Here is a 12,577-nt window from a genome sequence, read left to right on the forward strand (position 1 = left end):
TTGTAAGTAACAGCAGCCGTTATAAGAGTTTTTACCCTTTACATTTTGTCCTTATAACCTGTGGTAGTACTTACTTACCACATATGTGCTATGAACGGCTGTGGCTTGCCTTATAGAACAGGGGTCTGTGGGAGCTGATCAAGGGTTGTGGACTAACTTACATTTTAGAAACATGCCTTTGAAAAAAAAAAGAAACATGCCTTTGGAGACGGTATCTTGAAGGAAATTTTTATTTGGACTCTGCATAGTTAAATCGTGATTGTAAATGAACAAATAAAGGATTTTTATTAGATTATAGATCCAAGTTAAAGAGCTAACCACAGAAAGCTTTTTGAACTGATTAAACAAATATGCTATTCATATTTTCTGTCTTTACTTTTGACAAGATCCTTTTTGCCTATTCTTGGACCAATTAAATGTGATTTAGGCATAGGAATTGTAAGGATGCGGTTACTTTGTAGGTAGTTATGTGGATTTAGTGCACTGAAAATATAGGACAGGAAGAGATTTGGACTCTTCAGAATTAGGTACTGAATAGAAGATATTAATGAAGTAATATCATTGATAGAATTTATTCATGGGAAAGAGGAATTGAAATAATTTTTTCTCCTGAATAATTGTTGGTGTCATTTACTCAAGTAAGGGAGAAATAAGAACTGCACGTTTGAAATGAATGAATGAGTTTGCACTTAGGTAAGTTGGAGTTCCTTAGGGGAGGAGAGCTAATTAAATGTAGGTACCTAAATCTACCTTGGGATCTATTCATTCATTCATTCATTCATTGATTCATTCATTGATTCATTCATTGATTCATTCATTCATTCATTCATTCATTCATGTTTATCAAGGCAAGTTTTCTCCATGAGTCAGTCTTGGTTGTCCTGGAACTCGCTCTGTAGACTAGGCTGACCTCAAACTCACAGAGATCCACCTGCTTCTCCCTCGCAAGTGCTGGAATTAAAGCTATGCTCCACAACCACGTGGTTCTATTTATTTTTATATTATGTGTGTGATTTTTTTTTTTTTGTCTGAACATATATCTGTGCATCCAGTAGAAGGTATTGGAATCCTTTGGAACTAGAGTTACAGAGGTTTGTTAGCCACAATCTGGGTGCTGAGAATCAAACCCATGTTTTCTGGTAGAGCAGTCAGTGCTCTTAACCACTGAGCCATCTCTCCAGCCTCACTAAATCTATCTTGGAAGAAAAGAGGAAGTTAAAGTTGGGGTATATCTTTGTGGGAAAGTGCTTGCCTAGAACGCACAAGCTTCTGGCTTTCATCCTAAAGTACCATGGTTTCAAAAAAGAAAGAAAAAGTCAATAGCACAGGTCAAGATATATGCAAATGAATAAAATAATTTAGTCTGAGTATGTGAAACAGGAAACTTGGAATCTTGGAGAATATTGAAGCCATGAACAGAGTATAAAATAAATTAATATGTAGGAAGAAGTACAGTATCAAAGAGATAAGCTTTTTACACAGTCAGTTGGCTGTAACTGAGGTTGTTGTGGGCAATTCTAGTGGGAAGTTCTGAGACCAGCGAACTAATGCTTTGTTGTTAAAGTAAAGCTAGGTAAAACTTGTTTAAAAAAGAGGTATGTGAAGGAAAGCTGAACCTTTGTAATAGGACAGACTGGCTTAGAGTTTTGAAGGGTAGCAAGTTAGCTAAATTTATTTTTATGTTTGCATACTTAGCATAGTAAACTTTTACTTTATTGAATCTGTGAGTGCAGAGAAAAATGGGACTCTGGGATTAAAGACTTTCATTATATTATTATGAATGCTTTAGTCTCAACTCTGCAGAACACATAATATTAAAAATTATAATTATCACTTTCATATTCCTTTCTGTGTTTTAATTTGCGAGTAGCTTTTTATAAATACTGTCATTAAACCTCACCACAAAACTAATTTCCAAGGTGAGTATTAGATTGTTTTATATACAGATGGAGAATTTTTTTGCTTTGTAATTTCAATGCAAATAGGTCTGTTTCGGAAGTTGGTGCTCCTTTCTCAATATCATGTTGTTTTCTTTGTAACCTGAAGTTGGTCTTTCAAGTTTAGGCTTCCTGTTTCCTTAAGTGTCAGGGATATTCTCATCAGAGATGCTAAATGATTACTATTGTAATATTACCTATATTTTGTTTGACAAAAAGAGATATATTGGTTTAAATGGCAGACAGACCTTATAACTGCGGTCCTCCTCAGTACTGTCACTTGTCTAAACAGTTTCTTACTTTTTAAGGTGGTGTCATGGATACAGAAATGTCTGAAGACACAGACCACAACTTAACTCCTACCCTTGCCAGCATGTCTTATGGAATGCCGAATCAAACAGGATCTGAAAATTCATTGCTGGACGAAGATGATTATTTTTTGAGCTCTGGGGATCTTGCAGGAATTCCAGTCGTTAGTAGTGACAATGAGGATGAACAGGATTTTAGTTCAAAGGACAATCTGGTTTCTTCAATTCATACTGATGATAGTTTGGAAGTAGAGAGAAGAGCCTCTCATGAATCAGACAATGAAAACGAAATGCAAATTCAAAATAAATTAAAAAAAGACTTTCCTAAACAGTTTGATCAGGTTTCTGTCTTTAAATCAATACGGAAAGATTTTTGTTTAGTAAGAGAAAACAGCAAAGAGACATTTTCTGCAAAGGAGAAAAATAGAGACTTAACTTATCATGAACGTGAAAAACGGTTGGATAAACCCCATAAAGGTTTGGATTCAAGGTTGAAAAGCAGTTTTTTTGATAAAGCAGGTAATAATTATTGGAATAGAACCATAAAGCACAATAACAAAGTACCTATAATGGAGCTTTTATTACTTGTAATGTTAAGTGAAATATGAACAGTTTTAAACTCCTTGTAAGCTCTTGTTTTTATTTTGTCCTTATTCTTCAAAGTGATTGAATTTCTCTTCATAACATGTAGTTGTGGTGTAAGTGGTTGAAAAATAGCTCTAAGCCGTAGTTTTTCCCCTTCTTGAGTTGCAATATTTTGATGAAAGGCAAGATGCTTGTATCACCTGTTTATTTTCTTTGGTTGAATATTAGAATCTGAAATTGGACTTAGTGTCTTTGTGCTGTAAGCACTGAGTTAAATTGCTATCCTATCTATTAGTCTAAACTAGAGAGTTGAAACAAAGTGCCCCATTTTCTGTTTTAGTTCATTAAAGTTCCTTTTGATTCTCTTTGCACAATGCACCCTCTATTCTAGATCTAGTCCTGTTCTTTAATGTATCACACATTTCTTGTATGCTTTCCTTTCTTGATGTTTCATTTTTACTCTCTTTGTATATATACACCTATAAAATTACTTCTTATCCATTGAAGCATAATTCATAAATCTTTCCCACTTTGTAGTCGTTCCTAAGAATGGTTTTCTTATATTTCCACAGAATTTTGTTTTACGCCTTATTTATAGTATTTACTGACTTGTTTCTTGAGAGTCATTTTGTATCTTACTCATCTTTGTATTCTTAGGACTTTTCCTTTTACAAGAAGATTATAATCCTTTCCTAATGTTAAATTGATATTTAGGAAAGCAGCTACACCATATCAATCCATGTACTTCTTCAGACAATCTAAGGAAATAAATTGCAGAAAGAACAAATCAGTGTTTTGAAGAAACGTAACTGTTTAGCTGAACATTTATTATATACTAGATTCTTCATTTATTTCTAATATATGTGATTAGGTTATCTATATATTTTACTATCTATTAATAGATATTGTTCTGGGAGTCTTTTCTGAAGGAGCTTGTCTAGTAATAGAAAAGATAAGACAGTTAGAAAGTAGAGGTGCTAATGATGAGTTGAATAGTTCAAGATTGTATGTGCAAGATAAGATAATAATAGAAGAGTAAATAACTGGGGTGTTAGTTAATGTGATTGCTCTTTTCACTTTTGAGACAGAGTCTTAATCTTCAGCTCAAGCTGGCCTGGAACTCACTGCAGTTCTCCTACCTTGTCTCCTAAGTGTTTAACAGGTGTGTGAGCCACCACACCTAGTCGGAATTTGCCTAACTCCCTTACATGCTTTCTATTAGACTCCAGACCTTTTGGCGTGTTAAGACAAGTGTTTTACCCCTGAACCAAATTCCTAACTCACTTGAAATTCTTAGGAGAGAGACTTAGTGGACAAGGGATGTTTTCCTATAGAGGTGAGTTTTGAACCGAGCAGAGTCTGGAAACTAAGTATTAGAACAGAAAGCAGAGACTTGGGGAACTTAGCAGAGTGTCAGAGGAGAACAAACAATTTTCAGAGCATCGTAAATCAAGTCACCATTCTGTTTGAGCAAGGAAAGCAGTGTGGTAAGGCTAAATGGTAGGGGAGAGCAGGTTGTGTGGAACTTTGAATGAAACTTTGTGTTCTTTGGAACTTAGCTCACTCATTCTTTTTTGGAATAGTGAGATGATTTCAAATAATAGTCTTTTAGGTCTTTCTTTATAAGATTTGTTATTCATATACATGTGTTTGTTTGTTTGTTTTCTTTCAATAGCTAATCAAGTTGAAGAAACATTACATACTCATTTACCACAAACCCCAGAAACAAACTTTAGGGTAAGTTTTCAGTATGTATGTAGATTGCTGTTAACCGTGGCAAGTGTCAAAGTTTTCTTTATGTCACTTTCAAAATTTTGCTTGTGTTAGAAAAAGCACTGACTTTTTTAAAAAAAAATATTATTTGCATAAGGCCATCTTTGGAGATTTTTTTTTTAAAAAACCTTGGCGTTTAGGTTCTTTATTTGCATTTGATATTTAGACCTATAGTTCATCAGCTTTAGGCATAGGGACACCGATGTCTGTCCATAGCATTAATTTCCAGTGAGCTTTTCTTTGGTTATTAACCCTGAGGAGGAATAATTTTTAAATTTGAATATTTATTAATCCTTTATATTGTGTTTTAGGATTCCAGCTATCCATTTGCCAATAAAGAATCCATTGGTTCGGAACTGGGAAATTCCTTTGCGTCAAATATTAGAATTAAAGAAGAACCTTTGGATGATGAGTATGACAAAGCAGTGGCGCCTCAGCAGGGACTACTAGACAGAGTTAAAGATGAACCTGAAAATGCTCAAGTAAACATTTGACCTTTCCCCTTGTTTCGTTTTGTTCCACACATCAACTTACTCATTTGAAAGAGGAAGTGCTTAGTAAATAGTTTATTGGCAGGATGAAAAGAGTTTGTGATTGAAGCAACTTGAATTGCTTTGCAAGGCTGTAGTAAGAATTACATGAAAGTGTTCCTGAAGAGTTATTAAGACTTGTAATTTTCTCTGTGTTTTAATAACACTGTGGGTTTTGTGGGCATTTTAGTACAGAATTGGGAGACTGGTGAGTCTTTGAGGTTTCAAGACTTGAGACAGCAGAAGAGGCTGAAAATTTAGGAGGAGGGTGACACATGGGATGATTTAATTCATAGAGCCTTCTACTACTGATGAGGTACAGGTTAGGTATGCCTTTAGCTGTCTTTCAGGAGGGCTAGTGGACAGAAATATCTTTGGAAGGGTTAATTAATTGAAGAACCAGATTATTGGAAAAGAGGCATTGGTGAGTGATTCATGATTCTAAGTTTAAGATGGTTGAGTAGTAAGGACAAGGATCTAGCTGTGCAGTTTCAAGACTGCTCTGGAAGTAAGTCATAGGAGTCCTGCAAGTGAAATTCAGCAGTCACTTAAGTTACCCATTGATGGCATTGCAGTGGTTGGAATGGAAGAAAGAAGCTACACCACAGGCTGTAGTTACTGTGAACTGTAGGAAGGGATTTAAGCAATGAAATATAGTAGCAGCTATTTGAAGGTAGGCTGTATTCAGATGTCATGAACTCAGAAAGTGAAAAATAGAAAACACAGATTAGCTGTTTCTATGAAATAATATCTAAGAAAGCTTACCTTTTTCTTATTTTACTCTATAAGGGATTTGTGAATGAGACATGTATAGAAGAGAATTTTTCGTGGAGTCTTCTTTGAGCAGGATTTCTCACCCTTAGCATTACTGATATTTGGAAGAAGCCAGTTCTTTGTTATGACAACATGCTCTGTGTTTTGTAGGTTCTCTACCTATACTTGTTGCCACTTGTAGCCTTCTACCTCTCCAGTTGAAACAGAAACATTTTCAGACACTGCCAGATATTCCTGGGGAGCAAAATCATTTACTATAGAGCACCCCTGTTTGAGATCAAACAGAGAAAAGACCAGGCAGCTATAGAGTATAATAAGATCCAGAAGGAGAGGCAGGTGGTTTGTGAAAGGCGCTGACACTTAATTGCCTGTCAGAAATAGTGTTTGTTTTGGGGAGAGTGCACCATGACCAGAGGAGCCATGTGAGGTAGACCATTCAAAAGTCACAATACAGTATATCATAAACAGCATATTAGGACTTTAAAGGAAAAGAGAGACATCCTTTTAAAGTTTGGAGAAGAGCTTTATTAAGGATAGTTTAAAAGTAGGAGTAAGCGGGGTAGTGGCTTACTAAATTTAATCCCAACTATTGGGAGACAGAGCCAGGTGGACCTCTGTGAGTTCAAGGTCAGCTTGTTCTACAGAGTGAGTTCTAGGACAGCCAGGACTACACAAAGGAAACCCTTTCCTGAAAAACCACCCAATCAGTCGATCATTAATAAATAAATGAATAAGTGGGAGTAGGAGAAATAGCTGCTAGGACGTGATGAAAGGAGAAACCTAGAAAAGAAAATCTTCAGAGAAATCACCTCAACAAAGGAAAATCTCTGTTTTTATATCTTTTCATGGGGTGGCAGGAGGTTTCATAATACGTGATTTAGCTCAGCATAGCATATGTGGCAAGGACCATGGAAGATCCAGGTACCATGAATTAGGAATTGTTCGACTAGAGCGTGGCTCATTAACTCTAGAGAGAGAGTTCAGTGAGACCTATCCTATTTCTTCAGTCTGTGGGGTTTGACCTCTTAAAGGGATAGGCATACAATTTTTTATTGAGGTAGTTGACAACACAGACAAGAATTCAACAATACTAAAGAACAGGTAGAGAAATGAGGATGGTGATAGACCTACAGAAATTGGGTAGATATGAGTGCAGTTGGCTCAACAAAGACAGTAGAATGAATTTGAAAATATTTCAGTAGATGTTAGATTAAAAGTAGTTTGTAGAAACAAGAGAAGTGGAAATCTTGGGTATTTGAATTAGTTATTAATGTCCTGATTGCCTGGGAAAATTCATGTGTCCTTGTGTTCATGTGAAGATTATAACCATTTCTAATCTCTCATATTCCCATGTGGACAAGGAAAATTCATAAGAAGTCATTATGCTGGAGAGTACTGAAGGCTTTTCTTTCTTTTGTATGTGACCCATTGAGCTTTCCTCAGGATAAAGGGTAAAGTTAAATAAGTGGGGGATAGAAGGAATTGGGAAAATTATTAGTATTGTTTTTAAAGCAGAGCTTCCAGTGGCTAGGGAGTATCAATAGGATGGAATGGATAGAGGCGCCTGTATTCTATACACATACTCAAAGTTACAAAATATGTTATAAAATACTGAATATTGAGTTTTATAATGATTATGGGGAAGAACTGCTTCAGTTGCTCACTACTTATTTGTTTGGTCTCTTGGGAGTAAGCAGTCCTGTGGGTAGGTTCTGATAGACACAGGATCACAGAATGGTCTTTGTCCTGTCTCCACAGTAGACTAATCACAGCACATGAGTGGCTAGAGGTGGGTTTCCCTGAGCAGTTGTTTCTGTTTTCAGTCAGACCTGTGGTAGTTCCAGAAATCCTGCAAGGGAAGAGGCCAAATATAGCTAACTCTAGATGCTGGTTCTTTCCTTTTCACTCTCCCCTTCCCGCCTACATTCTACCCCCTCATTTCCCGCATGCTTTCTTATACCCCTTCCCAATCACTGAAATCCAGATTTCTTCCTTTTTCAGTACTGTGTAACACTTTATTAATTTTACTCATTCTTAATAGCCCAGAAGTAGGAATTATAAAATATCATTTATTTGCTGTCACAAGCAGTACTCATAACGTACTGACAGAATTTGTGACTCTGGTTACCCTTTTCTTTAATCATCATTTACTAGTGACTTCTCTCTCTGCTTAGTTTTGTAGTTTTGCTTTCAGTGTGCTTTTTACTGTTCCAAGTTGGTCTACATTCAGACCACTAGGTTGCTAAAATGTCCGTATATGTATCTCAGTTATACCCCATTGTGTTTAGTTACTTGTTAGTCATCTTCTTGCTTCTTTTACCTAGCATAAAATCATTTGGCTTTTCGGATTCATTTATTCATTCTAATCTCATTGCATTTTATAATAGTATTTCTGTAGTTTAAAAAAATAGTTGTTGATTTTTTTATATTTATTATTTTGTTTTATCTTTCTAACATCTGTGAGTGTGTGGTTTAAGTACAGAATATGTTATCCTGTGTCTACATTAGGAAGCTAAATATCATAGCTTAATTTAGTTATTCAAGCCCAAATGGCCAGGAAAGAATCAATCTAGGTTGAAAATCTAGGTCTTATTTTTGTTAGACTACTTTTCTGTAGTTAGCGGTTTGATTTAAAAAGGGGGGCTCTAGATAAAGTTCTCAAAGAGAAACTCTTAAAGAGAGCCAAAGATCTGTTATTTTTCCATAGCACCTGAAACTTAGATAATACTAATGTTGATATCTTTATTATTTTCTTTTCTGCTCACAGTAATGAAGAGAGAACTAATTTTTGTAGTCTTTCATTGAAGTAAATGAAAATGGAAAAGCAAATTGCCTAATTATCACAGTAATGGTTCATAGACTATGAAAGTATAATGCAATTGTGCAAATGTTGGAGCTTTGCTTGCATTATATCATTCATTTTGCCATAGGAGATGTTCATTTTCAATATCACTTACCCTGTGGCATTAATAAGGCCTTCCTTTGTGTTCAGCAAGGGAAAGATAAGCAATTTTTATTTGACTTCTGGTTTTTAGTTAGTTGTATTTTATTTTGTTTTTGAAAGCATTGGAGTCATCAGGTATTTTTTTTCTTACAAAGCATGGATTATTAGTCATTGTAGGGGATATAGACAGACCAAACGCTCTGGAGTTTTCTGGGATAAGAATTTTTGTATTAGAAATGTGCTTTCAGATAAATGCTTAGGTATGTCAGGATAAGTTAATATTTAAAAAAATTAGTACTTGCCAGGTATGGTAGGTAGTACTTGTTTTTAATCCCTATACTTGGAGATAGGCTGATCTCTGTGAGTTTGAGGGCAGCCCCTGATTTACATAATAAGTTCCTGTCTATCCAGGGCTATACAATGAGATCTCGTCTTAAAAAGAAAAGTGACAGTGGCACATACCTTTATTCCCAGCACTCAGGAGTACTTTGAGTATCTGTATCTACCAAATGATATATCACATAATTCATGATACATTTCGTATGTATATTCTGTTTATTGTGGCAAGGAAATAACTATGCTAGCACAAATTCTGAATTTGAAAGCATAATTATGGGAACCTTGTAATTATTAAAATAATAAAGATTATTGATCTTAACATTTTTACTTTGGCACAAAACATGCTAATGTATTATAAAGGGAATTAGAAGAGAATGTAATAGAAATGGGAAATAAAGTAGTAATTTTATCAGAGTATTAATAGAACTTGTGATAGTTAAGTGGAGTTGAAGGCAAAATAATAATTATAGAAAAGACAGTAATAGTTCTGTGGATCAGTTTCCCAGTTGAGAGACAATATTATTAGTATCAACTAAAAAGTAGATAAAAGATGACTTGAATGGATGGTGAGACTAGTTTTTAAAAAAGTGTAAGAAGTGTTAATGGTGTCAACTATTCTTAATGATACAGATATCATAAACATACTGGTGATTAGGTTCTGATGTTTTGAGGAGTAAGGTGTACACATATACATACATGATGCATTCATGCTTTCAATTGTATTTGGAGAGGTTGAGTGGAAAACCGTGTAAACAGTTAAACATTGTATAGTTTCATCAGAATAGTATGATGCAAGTTTAGTCAGACTGATGATAACAGCATAGCCCATGAGAATTTTTTTTTCTTCAGGATTTAGTATGTTGTATTGATTCTGTTAAGACGAAAAAAATTCTATGTAGTCAAAGAAGCTTACCAATCCCAAGTGAACTGTAGCTAGCACCGGAAAGTTATCAGGGGCTAGTCAAATCAAACCCACCCTATTTTTAAGTCTGTTGTTCAACCACTGCTCTTAGAAATAAAGTTTTATCAGAACTTTGTCATGTTCATTTATTTACATGTTGTCTGTGGGTGCCTTTGCTCTACCAGGGCAGAGTTGGGCAGTTGTGATAGAGATCAGACCATATGGTTTGCAAAGTCAAAAATATTTACTATCTGGCCCTTTGCAGATAAAGTTTGCTGATCCCTGGATTAAAGGACTGTATTATAAACAGTGAAACCACTTCCTTATTATTTTATTATGGAAGTAAAACTTGGTAAGAGATAGAAGAAATCACAAAGGTAAAGATTGTCAAAATTTTGGCATTAATGGAAGCCTCTTAGTACATAAAAAAATTAACTCAGAAGAAATGTTGATGAGAAATGCTATCTAGGTTAATATTGTAATAGCATAATGCACTTGTAAGTGAACATTAAAATAGCTACAAATGAAAACAAGTACAAAGAAATCTTTTAATTGTTCTCCCTCCCTCCCCATTAGTTATTGGAGTCAGAACAGTTTTGTTTGATAGCTAGACATGATGGTGTGTACCTTTAATCCCAATACTAGGGAGGCAGAGGCAGGTAGTTGTCTGTGAGTTAGAGGCCAGCCTGGTCTACAGATTGAGTTCTGAGGACACTCAGGGTCACACAAAAAAACAAAAAAAAAAAAAAAAAGGAAAAAAGAAAACAAATCATCAACCCAAAACAACCCAAAAATCAGTTTTGTTTGGATAAAAACAATCTTACAATGTCTCAAAAATCTTTAAGATGGATCTTGTAACCTAGTAATTCTACTTGATAAAAGATATTTATCATCAGGGTGTATGGAATACTTCTTTAATCCCAGCAGAGGTAGGTGGATCTTTGTGTATTTGAGATTAACCTGGCTTTACAAAGCAGTTTTCAGGACAGCTAGGGTTTTTGTTACACAGAAAATCCCTGTCTTGATAAACTGGGGTGGGGGTGTGATATTCATCATTGCATTCCTTCACTCATTGTGCTGAATATATGTAAACATTAAGTATACCAACATTGTTGCCATTACATGTCAGTGCCATGCATCCCTGTATTAGAGCCTGAGTAAAAGGCAGAAAATAGTGAATAGTACTGATGCTGCCTTTTTAAAAAGTTACAATGCTATTATATTAGTCATGGAGTTTTGCATAAGTTTTGATTTTTTTTAAGGAATATTCTGTATTATTCATTTGTGGTGGTACTCACCTGTAATCCCAATCCTTGGGAGGCAGAGGCAGCATGTTTGGGCCTCATCTGGTCTTTTTAGCAAGTTCCAGGCCATTCAGGGCTGTACAGTGAAACCCTGCCTCAAAAACAAAAGTAACACCAAAAGAACAATGCTCTCATAATTGTCAAGGATTTGGGCACTCTTTGTTCTGTGCCCGAGTCCCATGTACATATTTCATGTCAGCTTCAACTGTTTAATCTGACTTGTCACTGTGTATATATAATAAATATCAATAGTCCTTCTGGTTGTGTAGTGTATTGTTATACCCACCACCAAAAGGAAGTATGTCTGAGATACCCACAATTCTAATAATGGGTCTCTGTATTATTTCACAAGCTTTGTTGTAATAAGTATGTTAAAATGATAAAACAACTATTACTTAGTGCTGTTACAGGTGACAAGTATACTTGTACAGTTAAAGAATAGCCCTGAAAAATATATACTGGAATTGTGGTATATGATGTCTATAAGTGACTTAAAATGTTTATTTGTATTTAAAACTTATTTAAGGCTTGAGAGTTTGGCACATAGGTTAAGAGTACTACTGGCTGCTTCTTGAGAGGATATGGGTTTATTTCTCAGCATCTGCATAGTGGGGTTGACAAACCTATGTAACTATAGTTCCAGGGGATCCAGTGTCCTCTTTTAACCTCCATGGGTACCAGACATGCATGAAGTGTACATATATTCAGGCAAAAACTCATGTATATAAAATAATAAATCTAAATTTTTTTCTTTTAAGTTATGTCAACAATATAGTGTTTAAAATGTTCTTTTAGAATTCTTAGAATACCTAGGCTACTGGTTCTTGGACTCAGGTCTTATAAATGCTGATATTTAACCACTAGAAGTTATTGTAGAGAAATATGCAAGAATATATAACAATTCATAAGAAAAAAATTATTTAGAATAATTATAACTATAATAAAACAAAACTTTTCTTTGACTAGAAAAGGGAAAAGACTGGAAAGAAATATACCACAGAGCCACAGCAGTCCTTTTGAGGTGATGGAAATCAGAATAGAAGTTTTCTCTTTATTTCTAAATAAATGTTCTATTGTGATTGTGTATTACTTTTATAATAAAAATTTACAGTACTATAATATTAAAGAAAAATTTTAGAAATAATTTAAAAACGATCTAGTAGTGCTACATCAGGCTATTTC

The 12,577-nt window shown here is 34.9% G+C and overlaps 1 protein-coding gene across 3 annotated transcripts in view; it reads left to right on the forward strand.

Annotated features, from left to right (window-relative positions):
• Window positions 1-12,577, forward strand: part of Zmym4 (zinc finger MYM-type containing 4) — a 120,867-nt gene that overhangs the window by 42,053 nt on the left and 66,237 nt on the right. For 2 of the 3 annotated variants that reach the window (XM_050156529.1, XM_050156538.1), the window contains exons 3-5: window positions 2,246-2,764; window positions 4,506-4,567; window positions 4,915-5,085. In XM_050156529.1, coding sequence (XP_050012486.1) covers window positions 2,246-2,764; window positions 4,506-4,567; window positions 4,915-5,085 — 752 coding nt within the window. Of the gene's footprint in view, window positions 1-2,245; window positions 2,765-4,505; window positions 4,568-4,914; window positions 5,086-10,449; window positions 10,469-12,577 lie in introns of those variants that run through there. The other variant, XM_050156547.1, reaches the window with a different exon arrangement.

Source organism: Alexandromys fortis, unplaced genomic scaffold, assembly GCF_014885135.2.
Source record: "Alexandromys fortis isolate MF-2015 unplaced genomic scaffold, M_Fortis_MF-2015_v1.1 scaffold_26, whole genome shotgun sequence".
Lineage (NCBI taxonomy): Eukaryota > Metazoa > Chordata > Mammalia > Rodentia > Cricetidae > Alexandromys > Alexandromys fortis.